General features: G+C 39.9%; 1 protein-coding gene across 1 annotated transcript in view; it reads left to right on the forward strand.

Annotated features, from left to right (window-relative positions):
• Window positions 1–21,165, forward strand: part of ebf1a (EBF transcription factor 1a) — a 128,212-nt gene extending 107,047 nt beyond the window's left edge. The window contains exons 11-16 of the mRNA XM_016295081.1: window positions 8,628–8,693; window positions 10,004–10,181; window positions 11,097–11,276; window positions 16,384–16,578; window positions 17,560–17,631; window positions 20,270–21,165. Of these exons, the coding sequence (XP_016150567.1) occupies window positions 8,628–8,693; window positions 10,004–10,181; window positions 11,097–11,276; window positions 16,384–16,578; window positions 17,560–17,630 (690 nt within the window). The 3' untranslated portion in view covers window position 17,631; window positions 20,270–21,165. The remainder of the gene's footprint in view (window positions 1–8,627; window positions 8,694–10,003; window positions 10,182–11,096; window positions 11,277–16,383; window positions 16,579–17,559; window positions 17,632–20,269) is intronic.
• The last annotated feature ends 332 nt before the right edge of the window (window positions 21,166–21,497 follow it).

A 21,497-nucleotide genomic window follows, 5' to 3' on the forward strand; every position in this document is an offset into this window, starting at 1 on the left:
TAGGGACCAGTTCTCACTATTAGCTAGTTGTTTGTTAGCATGCCTATTATTAACATATTGGCTATTTATTAGTACTTATAAAGCACATATTCTACATGACCATATTCTACATCCCTAATCCTACCCAATACTTAAACTTAACAACTACCTTGCTAACTAGTAATAAGCAGCAAATTAGGACTTTATTTGGAGGCAAAAGTCACAATTAATAGTTTGTTAATAGCGAGAATTGGACCTTAAAATAAAGTGTGTCTGTTTTATATGTACAGGATGTATATATTTTAAGTAATTATTTTAGTGCATCAACTTATAATAAAAGAACTAAATAAAAAATATTGTCTTGGCAACTAGCTGAAATAAAATATACTGTATATATATATTTGTCTGTTTTTTTTCTTTCCTTCTTTTCATTGAGGCACACAGTTTAGTGATTTAGTAGAGTGTTTGACAGGAAGTGATATCATAGTTGTGCCTTTGTGATGTCAACATTTAACATTTTGCAGGCACACTATGGGTCATGGGTTACAGCACAGATTGGGTGTTGTGGGCACTGCACTGTTATTTTCAACTAGTCAGCCAAGGTTTAAAAAATATGCTACCAATCAAATGTGTGCATACTCCCCATTCTTTATTATTATTATTATTAGTAGTAGTAGTAGTAGTATTCACATTTTATCTACATAATAATGAAGTAATCAAAACTATGAAAGCTTTTCATTTACAATCCACTTGGGGGAAAAAAAAATCTTAACTATTTTCTAAAACAAACTGAGAATCATATAGGTACAATTCATATTTGACTACAGCTAAAAAATAAAATAAAACAAAATACAATATTGTTATTTAAACATAATTAATTAATTTTTCACTGCAAACTCCTTTTTGAGCTTTTAGATCATGAAAATATTAACTCAAGTGTGTCCAAACTTTTGACTGGTAGTGTGTAGTGATATTATTTGCTAAATGTTATCTGTAGCTTAAGAAATAAACATGTCATAAGCAATTTTCCATTTTATTTGTTTTATCCAACATCAGGAGATTGGACATTCAGACTTTCTCACATATCAGTCCTTTTCCTCCCTCTATCTCTCTATTTCTTCTTTCATTCTCTTCCCTCACTCTCTCACTCTCTCACTCATCCCTCGTGTTAGTGTCCATTCCCCAGCTGGTGGGGAGAGGACAGATCTTCTGTCTCCTGTCAGTGGGGCTAAAGAGGGCCACAGTGTTTGATCTCAGTCCCTAATGAACCACATGGACATTGTCTGAATACCTTCCTCTGCAGTCCCACACTCTGAACCCTGTGCTACCACACACACACATACGCATACTCACATACACACACTTTCCCTCCATCGTGTACTGGAGAACTGTGCTGACCCACTAAAGGGCCCAGCAGACATGTGTTGCTACTCGTCCCTCCTTACGCTGATAGGGACTATTACATTACTGGCTCATTTATGTCACAGATGAAGATATAAATATCCCCTTATAATGACAGATACATAAATATACATGGAAATATAAATTGCTAGACATTTAAAATAGCATATTGAAAGTTCCCACGGTCATCTGCAAATATCAGGATATTTTTTTACATTTTACAATTGTGATTTCCATTTTTTATTTTTTTAGTTTAAGCTCCATGAAAATATTGTTAAAAATCAACATGCCATAGGAATCAATTGGTCAAAATATTCGGGAACCCTGTTTTTGTCATTTGCTTGTCAGCTTCTCTGCAGAAAGAGGAAAAGTTAAATGCGCCCCACAATGATTATTTTTCTCTTTCTGCCATATTGGAACAGTCTGGTAATTCTCATTGAAACTGGGGCAGCATGTTGCTCACATATGCTCTCTGTGGTCTTAACCTTGGCTTGATTTGGACTCATTTTCCTGGGCTGATGATGAAGCTGAATGCATTAGGTGGGTCATGGTCGGGGTCACATCTTTCCCACTGTTTTCAGCGTAAGGGAGGTAGATCTGAATACACTCGTGGCCACACTCCCCAGAGAGCCCGCTTATATTTTTAACCAATTCTTTACCTTTTAATGAATAGGGTGGGATGGCCCACAAGTGAGCAGCATCACTCTATTAGAAGTGCTGAATAAAACAGGTAGGCAAAACTACTCGGTGAGACAGCTTCAGGGTCAGGTATAGGGGAAGTCCCTGAGGAAGCAGTTAGATTCTTGTTTGGTTATATTAGGATACTGAAGTACGTGCCCACTTTTTCAACAACCCCACTTTAAAAACAAATTGGCATATTAAGCCTTGTTTTCAGAGAAATCTAACCAAATTAATTGCTTAGAACAATCAATTTTCAATCAAAATCAAAAAATCAATTTGGGTAAGAAAAATTGCCATATTTAAAATAAAAAAAATGAAGCAATATAAATTTTTATATTTACCCTATTTGCATTTTTTTTATTTTTTCCCATTAAACCCTTACTAAATTTTGTTATATTTGTCTAAATACAAACCTTAATATCATAGGTCATTTTGCTTCTCAGGTAAATGTCTTATTTCAAGAATGTTAACCTATTTTTACTGAAAGACAAAAAATTGCTGTGTATTATTTGTGTGTGTGTGTGTGTGTGTGTGTGTGTGTGTGTGTGTGTGTGTGTGTAATGCATTTTCTTCATTGGGATTACAAAAAAACTAAAGTTACAAACTTTGAAGCAAAAAAAAAGTATTTGAAATTTAGAGTTATGCTTAATGTATTTTATGGGGGAAGGAACTACAATCCAATGAAGCACTGAAAATGATGTAATATGTAATAAAAGAAACCACAATATGAAACTGACTCATAGTCAATGTGCAAAATACAATATATTTGAAGTTTTTGTTACAAAATACATTATTCACAGTGCTTCATGAGAGTGGGACTGGGACATGCTGAGTTCCTTCTTTGTGTTTTTCATTTCTGAATTTTTTTTTTTTTTTACATTGGTTCCAAGTTGGACCTCTAGTCTTGATTTTTTGGAGGATTATGGGTAGTGTAGTTGAAATAACGCTGACTTTTGGCTTCACCAGAAGCATATGCTATCACTTAACAACCCCCAAGCTCATGGTAGGTCTTTTCTGACAGATTTACATTTTTCTAAATGGAGAAAATGAATGACTAATGAATAGAAAATTACTTTTTACCCTCAAATGTTGCCCTCTATTGTATGATAGTATGATCATCTTCAGAAAATGCAGAGCACATGGAAAACAATACCCCAATACGTTCAACATCACACAAGCATGTACACCTTTAGTCCTGGGCCTTGACAGGTTGGCATAGAGAGAGACAGAGAACAAATAACAGAGGTAGAGAGAGAGAGAGAGAGAGAGAGAGAGAGAGAGAGAAAGAGAAAGAGAGCAGGGTGATCCATCATGGTGAAGTCAGCTGTCCGTTGCTGCCTTCTCACAGGTCAGCCGATCGAAGGCACCACAGCCCTCACTTTATTACTGCTCGCCCAACAATAATTGAGTCACCACAAGGGGGAAGAGGCAGCCAAGGCTGCACAAGGAAAGAGGGTGTAGAGGTAGTGAACATGGGAAGGGTAAATGAGAAATTATTTCTCTGTGTACCTATACATGTCCGGCCGGTTGTCGAGACAAGGCTGGTGTTAGCAAATGGATCTTACTCTGATTTCCTCGAGTAATTGAGGCTGTATGCGTCTTTCCCTCTCTGTCTTCCCTATTTCTGTCCCTCCTCCTCTCGTTCGAACACTCTCAGCGAGATATTAACAGCGTCGGCTACTGCGCCCAGCCACTCATTTCAGCACTATTGATTTTGCCCTTTATTGAGGCAATAACAGTTTGTTGACGGCACTTCTCTAAACTGCTGGACTCAATCACAGGTGAGGGCCAAGTGTGGAACACGGCAGGTTAACTTGTTTCTCTCAGTCCTTGAACAAGCGTGCTACTATGTTATCCAGCCCAGCAAATTTATTACACAGCAATAGTTCAACAAGATGTTTTTTTTCCGTGATATTTTGAAGAAAAATTAATTATCACATTTGAAGTATCTTGTAACAACAGGATTTTTGCATGTGTGGTACTAGTGATAGTGAAATAAGGCCCACAATGACCCATTGAATGGAGCAAGAGACCATTCTCTGCCTAAATATTGTTTAAAATAGAGTGTTGCTTTGTATTATAATGTATATACGTGTGTATATTTGTAATATAGTATTTCATATTTTAAATGGATGTTTATATAAACTGATTAATATAATATATTACAAATATTTTCTTTTTTTTTCTTTTTTATAGTAGATTTGATATATTTATCTATTGTATATGGAATCATTTCAAGGAGAAACTAATAATTGAATAGTGGAAACTGCATCCCACAATGCACCTGGCCCATATTCAGCACATCTAGGCTGCGGCCTTGTTTGGTCAATCTCCATCTCTTCTGTCAGCGTTGTTTCCCACATTTTCCCTTTCACTTCACATCCACCTGATCCCCCTTGGCTGCCTCCACAAGGTCCAGAATTCAATCTGTGCTTCCAGGAAAAATCTCCTGCTTCTGGGTAACACTGCAGCACGCTCTTTATACGTTGCTGGGAAATCCATAAGGCTGCTATAAAATATCTGAATATGGATCTAACTAAACTTAACCTGCACAAGTTTATTTAGACCAGCATTGCAAATCTCAAAGCAAGTAAAGACAACTTTAGCAAAACTTTTCTTTAAAAATAGTATTCGTTATATAAGCAATTGAGCCTTTGCACATTTTTGGTGGCTGCACTCCACTGTCGTACTGTGCAGATGTAGACAGACAGGTTATTATTGACTTTAAGAGAGTAACCTTTGAGGCCCGGAGAGAATATGAATTATGCAATGAAGCCACATTAGTTAAAGAGCACAGTGACTGATATTTATGATGGGCAGATATTGATGGAAGGAAGATATGGGGGGAGGAGGGAGAGATTGGAGGGAGACTAAGGATATTTGATTTTGCGTTAGATAAGCTCAGTGGATAAGCCTCCATGTTAAGCAATACATTCGACAGAGCGAGCAAACTCAAATCTGCGGAAGTCAAAGAAGTGTGCATCAGCTGTGCTCAAACTCATGTAACGGACATTCTGCTCTAATTCACACGTGATTCACCACATCTATACGCAATACGATGGCCACATTCACTCAATGCACTCTTGCATAAATCACAGTTTACCTCACGCAAAGGTAATTAACTCATATGTATCTTTAAAAACTTGCTGTTGTTACTAACTAAATCATTAAATGTCATACATTATAACACCACAAACTATATTTTTGATGAACCACTACACTCTTATGCTGACAGTTACTAACTCTGTCTTGGGGCTGTCATATATTTACGATTACTACGGTAAAGGCACTTTTCTATCAGATTAAAACCTGACACAATGTTCTGGGAACTGTCACAGTTGTATTGACTCACCGTTGGAGTATCTTATCTCTTACATCAGTGACAAATGGTGTGTTTGAAACTAAAGATTAGATTATTGTCAGGATTGGGAAAGGCTCACTATATGATAGCCCTCATTCATCAAAATGGATTGCAGCCTTGGTGGGTATAAACAGCATGACATTACACACCAATGTGGTCACAGTTTGAGCCAAGCATTTACAGTTATTGAAAACAGATAGAGGCATATGAGTTTGTGTGGTTAGCATGCACAGATTATATGTACATCCCACTTGGATTGGGTTTGCGTTTGGCGCATGGTATAGAGAGTATGTGCTGTTCTTACATGCTAGAAATTCATTTTTGAATGCTTGCAATAAGGCTGTCAATTGCATGCTTAACAATATTAATGATTAATAACATGTATAATCTGTATTAATATGTTATATTTATAAATATTTAATTACCAAAATTAAAAATGTGGTTAGTTTTCCTACCACTAGCGTAATTCAAGAAATATTTTGAAACACCTTTTTCAAAATTTAACTATCTTGACTAGGTATTTTTATACTATATATTCAATAATATATAAATAAGATAAAAGTACATTGACTCCTGATTCGGTGCTTTACTAATCTACTACAATGCAATGTCTTTAAATAATCTTCTTTAGGGGCATTTCCCCTAAATTTGCATATCATGTAATTAATTTAATTAAAATGTTTAATCATTTGACAGCCTTTGTTTCCATGAGATGCTGTAGACTGAAGGACATATAAAATATATTTATTTTGTAACTGCACAGCAGCGAGTGTGAGGGACCTCAGTTAAGCTAATAAAACCAGAAACTCCACAAGACCAGCAGTCCATGAGGTCAGGGAAGCAGAGCAGGAAGTATGACATCATCACTGCGCTCTGTTCCGCATGAGCGACGCCGGTGACCCCGCTGGTATTACTGCTCTAATAGAACATTAGGAGATGATAAAATTGCAAATGAACAAGCACAGGAATAAATTTGTCATGTTATTACAGGCCTGGCTTCCTTGTAAATGTGCAGACGCCATTGCCTTAACATTCCAGATGTGACCCGGGCCTTATTTCATTTTTTCAGCAGTCCCCTTCCTAATGAATGTATATCATATTACCAGCCACCATAATTTACACACAGGAACAGATTCAATGTCCGGTGCACATTAATGTGCAGGCTGGCCCTAACGGTGCTGTGCTGGGGGCTATTTGATATTATATTCTTCGAAACACTACGCCTGGGGTTGTTTTGCTTGCACACATTCGCATTTATACGTGCTTATGTATTACTATGAATGTATATATACATCTCAGCTTTCACGTTGATGGAAAACAAGGCTGGAAAACACCTGTCAGGGTGCTAAAGACACTCTGAATGGGTCGAAGCAGAGATCGGGTCCTCGTAGCTCATAGCCGTACTGAAGGAGCGGAGAAGGGGGGAGGATTGAGCATGGGTTATGATAGCTCTGACTGATAGACAGCTATACAGACGCGCAGATCCGAGATCAGGTTTCTTTCCTGTTTACCGCTCCTGGCTCCCTGCTCGGCCCTTACTGGAAGCCCTGCTACTCACCCAGGAAATGGGTTCTGCTTCCAGACACAGGGCCACCACACACGGCCCATGCTAATAGTATTTATTTGTTTATCTGGACAAACTTTTGGCCCCTTCCTTATTGGATTTGCCCTCTCAACAGATCTCTCCCCCACCCCCTAATATCGTGATGACAGGAGATCGATAGGTAAGGACGAGACATTCTAACAAAGGTGAGCGAGTGCGAAAAGGAGAGAAGTAGAGGAGAGGCATACTGGATAAATGACACAGTGCCGGTGCAGCAGGGGACCAAGCCATGGACTAATGCTTCCCATCCCTTATGTTCTTCCACCATCCCGCCAAGAAGAGGGTAAAGGAGAAGAGAGCCCGTCGGAGTCACACATCCATACTAAAGCACCACTTTAGGCCTCCCCAGGCTCCCGTGCTTCTCTCAATCATACAGCCCAAGCCCGGGTGAACAGAGACGGGCGCCTCCCCCGCGAAGCACCCCTAACGAGGGGTTAACGCAGTACCAGAGCTCCCATTATTGAGTGAATTTAGCACCTTGGACAGCGCACTAAAAATCTTTATTGCTTTGCTGACCCCCTCGTCATGTTCGTGTCTGTGTGTTGCATCTGGGGCCGCCGGGGGGAGGCGGAGGGGGCTGATTGAAAGGCAATATGTCGGCTGGCAGGCAGGCACACATGCTCGGGGGCTTGTTCGCAGTGAGGGTTACACACCGAGGGTGAGAACAATTTTCTGGTTGTCGCACTGCGAGCTTATTTCCTCAGCACCGGCACATTAACTTTTAAAAAGGGTTCCACTGGAGCTTCAGGGTTTAAAAAAAAATGAAGAGGAGAAGAGGGCTTGGAAGAAAGGAAATGAATACACAGTGTAAAGAACACTGTAAATAAATGTTTAATGTGTGAAAAGGATGGTAATAAATAGGTTTTCGGTTATGGAAGTGAAAGTCGATTACCTGGAAGGAAAATAGTGTTACTGTAGGTCTTGCCTCCTGCGGAGCAGTCGTTTGCATGTACTAACATGCATGTATTTGCTTTAAATATGTTTGTATTCATGTATTATACATGGAAACGGTGGCAGTATTGTTGGTAGGAAGAGCTAGATGAAGTACGGGACTGTTAAAGTGTTTTCTAAGATGTAAACTCTCTAAAAATGGTAGGGGAGTTGTGGTCAAGGATATCGGCTAGCAATTCAAAGGTCGCATGTTCAAACCCTGTCAGGGGCGATCTATGATCTGAAGAGCTACGTTAGCATTTTGCCCTTTAGCAAAGCACTTAACCTGATGTTGTTCCAAAGGGACTGATCATGCAGTAATTGTACTGTAAGTTTGTTTGTGCCTGTCGAGTGTCAAGTAACCAAATAGACTAAAAAAACTGAATGCAATGTTGGCTTAATAAATAAAAAGAAACATTGCTTTCTAAACATTCTTAAAATGCTTAATTTCATAAAAAATAATGGCATATGATATTAAGACTTGTTTTCAGAAAATGTCTTGAAATATGTTTTTCTTTTTTCCCATTTTATCCATTATTTTATTCCATTTTATCAGTTATATTATCATCAATTGTCAAGTAAATTGATCTAGTGAAGATTATGTTTTGTGCATTTGGCATCAAAATTGACATGGAAAGCTAAAGTGCCACATTAATCTTTTCTGTCTTATAGGAGGTGATTCTGAAGAGGGCAGCAGACCTGGTGGAAGCTTTGTATGGCATGCCACACAATAATCAGGTGAGATTCAATTGAACACAATGAAACTTCAAACCATAAGCACTCAGATACAAACAGGGCCTCATTCAGTATCCATGAATATACATGTATTTGTGCATAAATCTGTTTAGGTGCATTTTCATGTAGAAATCACAATTAAAAAATAATGTGTATAATGTACTCTAAATTTACTATGACATTTTATAATTTTTAGAAATCACATTCTAAAATTTGAATCTAATCTTAGAAATAAGTAATCTGTTAAGACAGTTTTTAAAAATATTTAATATTATTAGAATTTGAAAAACTAAATTCTAAAATGACTTATAAAAGTAAGATTTTGCTACACATCCTCTCAGGCAAGCGTGCATATGCACAAGAGAGTGAAAACTGTATAATTAGTAAAAGAGGCGCATTGTCTTATAGGATCAGTGTAAATAATGCCATGTTCCACATTTCAATGGTTTAATTGAGCAGCACAGTTAAGCATGTGTTCTCAGTTAAGGCCATTTTAGAGCTTTAAGGCCATAGAATTGTTCTCTAATATTCCCTAACATTTTCCCTCAACATAACCCCCCCAATGTAATTCCTCCAGAACTCTCTCTCTCATTGGTTTGAAGGACCACAAGGGCATCTTCAATGTTAGATCAGTTATGAACTGCGAGTGAGGGCATATGCTCATGGATTGAGAGCTGAGCATGAGTGCAGGGATGCTGAATTATTTAGGCTGGGCAGTGGATGGAGCATGACTCCAGTCATCAACCCACTCAAAGAGCTCTCTCTCAGGAACCCCTATCCCCCCCAACCTCCTCACGGTCCTGTCGTCTTTATGAGGGGAAATTATAAGACATAAATTTTCCATCAAAATGTGCAGCCCCCCCTTCCCCAGCCCCCAAAACTTGTGTGTCTGGGCTGACTATCAGATAAACACATCTTTCACAGACTCTCTTATTCAATCAGATAAACACATCTTTCACAGACTCTCTTATTCACTGATTCATATGATCTTATTTGACCAAGGTTTATTTTATCTGGCCGCTCATAAGTTGTCCGTGCTTAAAAATAATCATTTAAGAAAGAATTGCAGTGGGTATTTTTTGGTTTTTAAATAGTTGTTTAATATTTTTTAAAAAGTAAAATTTTCACTTCTATTTCTTGATTATTTATTTTTAATTTTTATTTTATTTCATTTTTTATGGTTATGGTTATTTATTTAGTCAAACCATTATTATTTATACTGAATGATTATTTGAAGGAGATATTTTTTTTCAGGCAGTTAGCTTAATAATACCCTTTTAATCGTTGATCCATTTTTGTGTTGATCCTGACAGGAGATCATTCTGAAAAGAGCAGCGGATATCGCAGAGGCGCTCTACAACGTCCCACGTGGACACAACCAGCTGCCAGGTCTGGCCAACAGCTCAGTCCACGCTGGCATGATGGGAGTCAACTCCTTCCATGGCCAGCTCGCTGTCAATGTCTCTGAGTCCGCACAAGGAGCCAATCAGGGTGAGCAGAGATGCCACCAATCTTATATTTTGACCATTCACTAAAAAGTGATTGCCTATGAGAGTTTGTGTTTGTGTGTGTGCAAAGAGAGATATTAAGGGCCGAATTCACTTGTGCACATGGTACTCTAGCGCACCTGCAACTTATTCTCTAACCACTCTCAATCCAGTTTAACCAGGTGCTAAATGCACTAAAATATGGCTCCAATGTTTTTAATAAATCATTGTCAGTTTTCCATTTGACTCCCTTTTATATAAGAGGGATTCTGTACCATCTCAGTAAAGTGTGCCAGATCACAGTATTCAGTAGTCTGCTGCGTCCTTCAAACCTTAGGCAAGTAGGTGAAAACTAGCGAGATATACAGCATACAGACAGATACAAGCGTTCAGCAATGCTCCCTGAACCTCCAGGCTCCTTTACCTCAGCATTCCTTGGCCTCTGTGACAGTGAATGATTTGTGTTAAGTCAGCAGTAATGTATCAGTCGTCTGATGAAAGGGAGAATGAATAGTAAGCAGAGCAGAGAAGAGCGCTGCCTTTGTACCAGACAGCAGGGACTCCTGGAACGAGAACTTCCTGCTGCTTTCACCCATGTCAGCGTTTAATGTCCTGATGTATATTTATAGTCCATATCCTCCTCCTGTCCTATCTGCCTCCATATGTCACTGACACACAGATCTTTTTTTAAGGAATAGTTCACCCAAAAATTAGATTTCTGTCATCATTCATTCATCCTAATGACGTGTATGACTTTATTCCTACCGTGTAACAAAAGAGGAGACGTTTAGTAGAATGCTCACAGTGCTCTTTTCCATACAATAAAAGTCAATGATGAGCAGGAGCTGATTCTGTTCATTTCTAAATAAATTCTCTTTCTTTCCTATTTTTTTCCTCATTATATGTGTGTGTGTTTTAGGTTTCAGTCGAAACACAAGCAGTGTATCCCCTCACGGTTATGTACCCAGCACGACACCCCAGCAGAGTAGCTACAGTACCGTCTCTAATAGTATGAATGGATACGGCAACACAGGCATGACCACGCTGGGAGGGTCGCCCAACTTCCTCAATGGCTCTGCTGCCAACTCTCCTTATGCCAGTGAGTACTGATCCTCTCTGTGTCTGTTTTTCTCTCCTTTTTTTAAATTTTTTTAAATTACCATTACCATTCTTTTTTCTTTTTTTTTTTAAAGAAATTGTTACTTTTATGCAGCAACACATTCAGGACAATTAACTAAAGGCTTTTAGATTGTTACAATTATTTCTATTTCAAGTAAATGCTGTTCTTTTGAACTTCCTATTAATCAAATAATCCTGAACAATTATAACAAATATAATTATAGGAAATGTTTCTTGAGTACCAAATCAGCATATTAGAATGATTTCTGAAGGATCATGTGACACTGAAGACAGTAATGTCTTCAAGTAATGATGTTGAAAATTCAGCTTGGTCATCACAGGAATAAGATACATTTTAAAATATATCAAAATGTAAAACGTCTCAGGTTACTTATGTAACCATGGTTCCCTGAGTAGGGAACGAGACACTGCATTCTCTAGGGGTCACTATGGGGAATGCCTCGTCGTGACCCGTGTCTGAAGCATATATTCAAAAAACACCAACAACATGTTGGCCGGCGACAGCCCATGACGTCACTACCAGTGCGACTATAGTATAAATAGTCGCTGGGAGAACACGTCATTCACTTCTTCTTCTGAAGCTTGCGTCCAAAGCATGGCAGGAAACTTAGAGGACGCAGTGTCTCGTTCCCTACTCAGGGAACCATGGTTACATACACTGAAAAACAATTTTTAATTCAGATAAACACATCTATATGAAATATTTTTTTCAGTGTAAGTAACCTGAGACGTTCCCTTTTTCAAGCGAACTTCAAACTGCGTCCTCTAGGGGTCGCTATGGGGAATGGTATACCCATGCCACCATGCTGCCATGCTGAGGGGAGTGCATGCCAGAAACCTATGGTGAGCACTAAGTACCAACTCTACCATAGCCATGGGAGTTGCCCCTAGGACGTTATACGGCTGTCCGTGACATTATCCCCTACGGCCAAAAGCCTAGGCTACATACCCCAAAAAACTTACCTGTTGGGGCCAGACTCCTGGGCCCGGGGTAGAGCTCAAGGCTTGGAATCAGGAATAGATTCCTTTAAGGGGATACGACCAAGAGCCTAGCATCATACTAAGCCTTGGCCTGTCACACAGGGGCTACCGCTTGCTCTGCATGAGCTTGCTGAAGGAACTGTCTCAACAGACCCCTAGTAGCAACACCCTGTTAAAGTAGGTATCCAGAGGATACAAAGGTGGAGTGGTGCCCAAGGTGGAACTGGGTGGAGTGGTGCCCAAGGTGGAAGTACTAGCATGCAAACTTACCACAGTGTGAATTTTAGAAAGTGTACAAAGACTTCACGTGCACACTTACCATAACATGTATTTAAAAATACCGTTCTAAGGGGCCCTCGTGGCACTCTGAAATAGCTGCCCATAGATGGAAATGGTGCATCCCAAAACACTATGTTTGAGAAGTCATCAACTCGATTTTAGAAAGTGTACAAAGACTTCACGTGCATACTTACCATAACATTGATTTTAAAGATACCGTCCTAAAGGGCTCTCGTGGCACTCTGAAAGAGCAGCCCATAGATGGAAATGGTACATCACCAGAACAAAATGTTCGAGAAGCCATCAGCTCAATCTATGGTAAAAGGCTGGAATGGCTAGCAGTAAGTTACCTAGCTGAGGGAGGCTTAGCCAAAAAACTCAGCGCACCAGGGAGGCAGAGGAAGGGCCTAGTTCGCCTGATGTTGCCGGTTCCAGGTGCTCTGGGAAAACAGAGAACTCAACTCTCATGTGAGAGGAGAACTCCGAATTCAGAAAGGAGTAGCGTGCTCATAGGCAACCCTTTGATAAAGGGGAGCACTGCTAAACACTACCACGAGAACAGCCAACTCCTCAGAAAGGGAGAGAATTCAAACGCTCGAAAGAAAGCACCATGCTCACAATAACCCTCAATGGTGAGGGGAGCGATGCTTCAAAAGTGTGTCAACAGAGATTGTCAACCACTCACACTGGTTGAGTGGAGCCCAAGGCGAGTACCGGGGTCTAAGCCAACTCAGAGAAAGGGAACGAGGCTAATAACGAGTAACCCTTACCATACAGGATTTCAGAAAGTGTGCAGAGTCTTAGCATGCACACTTACGACTATGTGGATTTTCGAAAGTGCGCAAAGTGCTCAGCGTGCACACTTACCACCATGTGGATTTCAGAAAGTGCACAAAGCTTAAGGAGCACTGCCTGAGACCGCATTTCACAAGAAGGTTCTTGCAAATGCCACCTATACTTCCCACTCGATGTCTCAGCAAGAGGGGGTATCCTGGTGACTAGGAAGCCCCTCAGGGCGACCTAGATACAGCGTACCAGACAAGGCAGCCTGAAAGCATAAGCCCAGCTTGGACATCCAGGAAATTTTGCAATGCCCTGCCGGGGGCCTGATGATCAAGAAGGCTCCCGCAGAAGCCTGTGATCTGACCGCATGATCCAAGAACCATGAAGCCGGAACCAGGGCTATCTTACCGACTGGATACAACATCGACGAGTGAGGTAATCACTGCAAGTCGAGAACCTGGTTTCTGAATCCAGCAGAGGGGGTGCTCACCGAGGACCTACCCTCGAAAAGGACAGAAACACACAGGTCCTGGAAAACACTGCAAAGAAAGCTCACAGATGGAATACACACAACCACCAGTGCATTAAATATATATATTTTATAAAAAGGGATCGTACTCACCCACCATGGTTCCCGCGCAGGAGCCCTGTTCAAGAAGTGACCCGAAGAAGCCTCTAGTCCAGACCATCAGTAAGGTAGTTACTATGAAGCCATAGAACCAACCAAAACATCATAGGTCAGCATAGGAGATTGTAATGCAGGAAATTCCTACCTAACCTTGGTCAGATGGAGAGATGGTGGTTACAGGGGAATTAGGAAGGGGAAGATAAGGGCAGATGTTAAACCCCCCGAGGGAAATGAGTAGATACTCAAGTATCACTCTGATCCGGACGAAAGCGCTGACGCCTTGTCTGGATCACATCCCTTAGGTCTTGCCTACCTCCCTTTGACCCGCGATTCCTCCTACCCCTACCCGCAGGCGGGGGAGGAGCGCAAGCCACGACACTAGCCTTCTGTGCCCGTCTCTGATCTTCAGACCGAGACGAGACAGGACCCCTGGGTTGTTCGTGCTCAGACCTGGACCTTCGTGGAATTAAGGATTTGAAGGCCGCTGAGCGCGCCTTCGCCTCCCTGAATTCTCAACCAACGTCTCGACGGAGGTACCGAAAAGTTCGGAAGGTGAAACCGGAGCATCGAGAAGAAAACCCCTCTTTTTCTTCCCGATATCTGCCAGTTTCACCCACAGATGTCTCTCCGTTACCACCATAGCCGCCATGGACCTGCCCATAGCAGAGGCGGCCTGCTTAGTAGCACGGAGAGCGAGATCTGTGGTGCGGCGCAACTCAGCTACCTCATCGGGAGAAAGGCCCTCGCCTATATCCAGGTCTTTCAGTAGATCAGCCTGATATGCCTGACGCAACGTCACTTTCTTGGCCCGCTTCCACGGCAAGTCAAGCCTCGTTGTGGTGCGATCCATAACCTCCAATAGCTCATCATACGCAGGGCAGGAGAATTGGGAGGGCTCAGCCTCAGCCTCTTCACCCTCCTCAGACATCTCCTGCTCTTCCTGGGCCGAACCCAGCAGAGCACTGGCCCCTGGGTCAGACGATGTTAGGGAAATAACATCATCCTCCAGCAGCACTCTCTCATCCACAGCCGACGAGTGCGAGAGGGAAAGCCCCTCTTTAAACTCATCGGCCAGATCCACCTGCGATCCCCACGTCCTCATTCTCCGAGCAAAAAACAGTCAATGAAGACGAAGAAGAGAATGACGTGTTCTCCCGGCGCCTATTTATACTATTTATACCGGTAGTGTCGCCGGCCAACATGTTGTTGGTGTTTTTTGAATGTATGCTTCAGACACGGGTCACGACGAGGCATTCCCCATAGCGACCCCTAGAGGACGCAGTTCGAAGTTCCCCAACTCAGGGAACAGTTGTTTTGAAATGTGACAATATTTCACAATATTACTGTATTTTAACTGTATTTTTGATCAAATAAATGCAGCCTTTGTGAGCATAAAAGGTTTCTTCTTACTGACCCCAAACATTTGAACTGTAATTGCATTCTAAACATAAACTATAGTAACATTAATGCATCTTACACTTGTATCATATTTCGCCTAGACCACCAAGTAAGTCAGTTCTGCCACTGGAGCCTCTTCAAAAAAATGAAGTGCCCCTTGGCTAGAGACATAAGTTAGATCAGCAGTCATAGCTATTATTATGTGTGTGTGTGTGTGTGTGTGTCTTTAAGAGCAGAAATCAAATCCCAGCCACTCTTTTCTTCAGTCATGATCAGACGCTGTCTATAATGCTTAGCCATTCGTATAACACCAATCTTCTCGCGCGGCTTCTAAATTAAAGCGTCTTAATTAAATCAATAAACTAATTGCAGGAGAAGCAATTCAACTTCGGTACTTTGATTCCGTGATGTTAACAAGTATTTTAACAGGCTCACTGACTCCATGCTGACACTTTCAATCAATGCGAGAGAGCAGGCTTTGTGGGCTCCAATTTTCATTAATTGATTAGTTAGGCCTTCATAAATGGATTATGACACTATCAGGAGAATTTACTTGGGAAAGTGCCATAAAATTTAAGTGCAGAATAATAACAACAATAAAGGTAGAGCAGGATATAAGAGAGCAGCTGAAATACGACAGGAGTAATTGTAAAATCGTTGAGGAGGAAAATGCTCTTAGGGTATTAATAGACAAAAGGAGAGGCGGTAGAGATGGGACAGGGGAGGGACCTGTGCTAATGTTGTTCTGAGAGGAGCAGACCATGCATCTGTGGAGCACTGTGAACCTGCAGTCAAGGAATACTATATATAAATATATATATATATATATATATAAAATAGCATAGTATAATTATACTATTATTCTAAAATTCTAATAGCATTGTCATAAGGCTGGATCATAACAGTATTTGCCTATACTATCAGAGGTATAGGTCTATAAGGTATGCTGTGATCCACCCTAAACCCTTCCCCTCTCTCGTTCATTCCCGTCCCTCAGTTGTTCCTTCCAGTCCCACCATGGCCTCCTCCACCAGTCTTCCCTCCAACTGCAGCAGTTCCTCAGGCATCTTCTCTTTCTCTCCGGCCAACATGGTGTCTGCAGTCAAACAGAAGAGCGCTTTTGCTCCCGTCGTGCGGCCCCAGGCCTCACCGCCCCCCACCTGCACCAGTGCCAATGGAAACGGCCTCCAAGGTGAGAGGAACAGCAGAATATAAAGCTTGACCTGTATAAGTATACTGTATATTCACACATCCCTTCAAAAATGTTGGGGTCCGTAAGGTGGTTTAAGAAGTCTCACAAAGGCTGCATTAATTTGAACAAAAATACAGTTATATTGTGAAATACTTTTCTATTTTAATATATTTTAAAATAATTTATTCCTGTGATGGCAAAGCTGAATTTTCAGCATCATTACTCTAGGGTCATATGATGCTTCAGAAATCACTCTAATATGCTGATTTGCTGCTCAAGATACAATTATTATCATTATTAATGTTGAAAATGTTGTGTTGCTTAATATTTTGATGAAAACAGTGATCCTTTTTTCAGGATTCTTTAAAGAATAGAAAAATCAAAAGAACAACATTTATTTAAAATAGAAATCTATTGCAATAATGTAAAAGTCTGTACTGTCACTTTTGATTAATAGTGTGTCCTTTTTGAAAAAAAAGTACTTCTTAAAATAAAAATCTTACTGATCCAAACTTTTAAACAATAATGTGTGTATACTCTTTTATATGGATTTTGCTGTGCAGTGTTGTTTCTAAGCACACCAAGTGAGCTGCCTCCAAAATTACAATAAGCTAATTATGCTGCCTTCGAAGACACCTAGTATTGCCGACTTTTTTGTCAATGCAGAGCACTGTTTATATGACGCAAGGAATCTGTGCCTATGTAAAGCTTTCCAAATAGTCACTTATGAGGTTGAAAGGCATCTGTCTATATAGGCATTTGGCAGCGATGCAACTCACTTGTTTTGAAACCGAGCTGAAGTGTCTGATCTACAGCCTTCTAACACTTAGACAGCTGTCAGTTTGTCCTAACTTGTGGTAATCTGTTTTTATATTTGCTTCTCTGACCCAATTCCTATTTTTGAACTTAAAAAATAACTCTCTTTCTCTCTGTTTCCATCATCTTCTTTCCCCTTCCCCTGCTTTCTCCCTCTGCTTCCAGTAGATCAATCTTTTGTGGACTCTAGCAAGTACTCCACCGCCGGCTCCCTGCAGGGACTGGCCTTCTCCTGAAGTATGTTACACCTGTCTCACACTCTTTCTTCATCATCCTCTCTTTCTGTCCATGAAGTCATCCATCAGCATGACTGTCAGAGCATCCTCTCCTTTCATCCTCCTTCGTTCTCCTCACTTCTGCTCGGTCACTGGGGGCCTGCTGCACATCTCGAAGAGCATGCCATATGTGTTTCATTTCCTGCCTGACTTCCTGTTTCCTGTGTCAAATCCTCCTCAGAGTTTGTTTGTGTTCGCTTGTGTTTGTCAGTTAACTAACCATAAGTCTGTTAACATCCACTAACATAAAAATTCTAAAAGGTGAATTTCAAGAAAAAATGTATGGATGATATTTATACCCCAAAATATTTAGGACTATTAAGATTTTCTGCATTGTGACATTATTTTCATGATTTATGGGGCACATTTCCCCATAAATTTGTAATATTGAAAAATCTCATTCTCATTACTTTCATAAAGTAATAAAGTAATCCTGGCCATTTTGTTTTATTAAAATCAGCCTAAAAATAAATTTAAATAATAAAATTAAATAATGCAAATAAATAAATACGTGTATGTAATATATACTGACAATTACAAACAATTACAGAAGGAGAAAATGACACCATGTAAACAAAATGTTAATGGTCCTAAAAATATGTTTTATTTTTCATCCACATTATATTATTAATATTATTATTTATTTTAGTTTCAGTTAAGGTAAAAATACCTGGTAAATTTGTTCAGTTTTTTGGAGATTCAGCCAAATAGTAGCAGGCTACATAAAACCAGTTGTGTGACATTTATAAAGACACATGTTCATTGTTATCTGAAACAAAAGCCATAATCAGCTTCCTCTGATTTATGACAATTACTCTGCGCAGCATTTGGCCCTGGGTGTTGATCTGAAATATCTAGGCATCCACAGTGAGACAATATTAAAGTAATTGAGCGTTTGAGGCAGACATCTCTTATCTGCGAACGTGGAGTGCTTCCTCTCCGTATGTTGATATGCACTCAGCACTCTGACCCAATGACCGACTGTCGGTCACCACTCATTTTTTTTTTTCATTAAAAATGAGGCAGAGACACTCAGGAAATAACCCAGGAATTAGAGATGAGGGACCAGCGAGAGAAAATCAATAGGAAGCCAATATGTTACATGAAAAATCTGGTGCGGTGATGTGGCCTGCTGAAAGTGGGGAGCGATGGAGAGAGAAACCCGGCTCAGTGCTCATGGGACTTCCTTCTTCTTGGCCAATAATGAATAGAAGTGATACTAATGTTTGACTGAACATTGTTTAATGTTTGAGAGCAAAAATTATTTATCTAAGCTCAAGCTATTTTTGTTTAGGTGTTGGCAAGCAAGTTCATTTGGGTCAGAATATGTATACACTGCATGCACTTTTTATTAGCATAGCTGTTTGTATGTAATTTGTCTCGTAAAAATAATGTCCCCATAAATGTGTGTCGGTCCCCATAGGCACATGAAGTAAACACTGAGTCGCTCATCAAAATACAGACGAAACACTACACGGTCAAATAGAAACTGCTTTAAATGACCTGTTTTTATTCAAGTCAAATATATTATTTAATATGACTGGATTATACTGGATTACCCCAATGGAAGTCATTTTTAAGAGTAAAAATAGCTCCAACCACATGCATACACGGAGTTTGTCCTCTACGCTCTTCATGTAAATGCAAAATCCCTCCAACTGTAAGAATATCCTGACCGTCTTCTCCGAACCCGTGGAGCTTTGTCCTCATGGGAGAGAAGCATTAGCTAATGCGTTGCGAAGCCGTCCTATAGTGTTATCACTAATTGGATTGATGAATTGTTCATATAATGGCTCCCTGATGGGGAGACTGATATACAGCCTGTAAAGCAAGTCACTATTTATCCTGACAATGACTCCAATTAAACACGGACGACCTGCAACCTTAGGTGGATCATACGGAATAAAGATTATCCTCACCCACTCACAGGGAATTGTACATCCTTCTGATTAATGTACAGCTTCGGTGTGATCGAAAGCACAGAGAATTATGGAATATACTACTGCATTCGTTTAGTCTCTCCATCCCTCCTTCAGTTGATAGAAGCCATATTTTACCCTGTTGTTTGGATGTGATCCATGAGCATTGTCTTTAGTTAACCCTTACGTTTCTATGCATAGATTCATTTTTCAGTAAGCACATCAGGATTAAAATCCTTAATTAAAACTAAAACTCATTTTAAACACACACACACACACAAGAAAATTTGACATTTTGGGCAACTAATGGAAATGATTTTGATCATTTGTCCTAAAATTACTAACTTGAAATAAAATGGAACTACAATGAAAACTGAAATAAAAATACATTCCAAAAATCCAAAAATAAATAAATAAATAATGAAACTAAAATGTATATGAAAACTGAAAATATATAAATAATACTAAAATAACACTGAACTGTATTGTGATTTTCAGACATATAATGGGAAGTCAGCACAAAGCAATACAATATTTCTTTCTCTCTTTGTCTTATTTGTTCATATCATTTGAGTACGACGTGCTTTCCAGATGCTTTTGGTTTTGTTGCATGACAGATGAAACCAAACAATCCCATGTCTCACTCTCTTTCTCTCTCTTTCTCTCTTCTCATGACTATAGCGATCCCAGGGATGATTGTTCCTCCCATGTAGGGGCTCCTGGGCCGCTGAAGAGGCACATTTGATTTCAGCTCTCGCCAGAGAATCTACTCTCTGGGCTGAAGGCAATTTCTGGTGGAGGAGACATGAAAACTGAACTTTTAAAACTCAGGCCTTTTGACAAAGGAATCTCATTTTATGGGAAGAAAGTGTTTGTTTGCTTTTGTTTTTAAGCCAATTTCTGGACTGCTGTACCGAAGGACTTTACCCCCCGTGTTTTGCCCATGCAGAAAGGAGAGATGGAACTCCTTTTCATTTTGTTCATGGGCTTTTTGGATGAATTTATTGATCACATGCCTTTTTTACAGACTGTATCACACAAACCTGACACTTTAGGAGCGGGTGTATCCGTAATGTTTCTGAGAGCAGCGACGGGCAACAGCACAGATCTCTGTTAATACTGACCAGTTTTTAAATAAATAGACACATTGGTGCAAAATCCAAATAAGAACAACGGCCAATTGTTTGGACACAGAAAAGAAGAGGGGAGGTTGTTTTGTTTTTTTTTGTCCCAGAGAGAAGCCAACAAATAGTTTGCCATAATGTTGTTTGTTTTCATACAAAATGAAATTGTAGCGCCATACTCACTTCCCTATTGTTTTTATTTTTAAGCATAGAGTCATACAAAGCATCTGGGTACCAGCCGGTTTGAATGGCTATGATGTAGGAAAGTTATTTAAGAGTTATTAAATGCTGTCATGCTGTAATTTTTCAATGTCCAGATCCATCCTCAAAGAGAAGAAAAATTGACCCAATTTCCACAACAAATCAGTATTTATGTTCTTGCAAATATTTGCTGCTAAATAGAGCAGAGATATGCAGTAAACAGATGGACTGAAGGAAAAAGACCTCAGTTGCCATGCCATTTAAATAAAAAAATAAAAAACTTTTGAATTGTATGTGTGCTCAGAGAATGTGCTGATTTGTTTTTCTTTTTTGTTTTTGCTTTGTCTATGAAAAAAATGAAACTGTGATATATACATTTTAATGTGTTTGGTTTGCTGTGTTTGCTAGTGAAGGATATAGGTTAAATGAAGTATAAGAAGAATACTTTTTCAGAGTGCCGACTGTTAAAGCAACCCGTTTTTCCTTTTTTTGTGTGTTTCTTTGGCTTGTTTTGGGGGACATGACTTGAATTAGCAAAGTATTTTCATGTTTAGACCGCACTGTATGAAGAATGCTTTCCAAAT

The sequence above is a fragment of the Sinocyclocheilus grahami genome, unplaced genomic scaffold, assembly GCF_001515645.1.
Source record: "Sinocyclocheilus grahami isolate Dianchi unplaced genomic scaffold, SAMN03320097.WGS_v1.1 scaffold330.1, whole genome shotgun sequence".
NCBI classification, from domain to species: domain Eukaryota; kingdom Metazoa; phylum Chordata; class Actinopteri; order Cypriniformes; family Cyprinidae; genus Sinocyclocheilus; species Sinocyclocheilus grahami.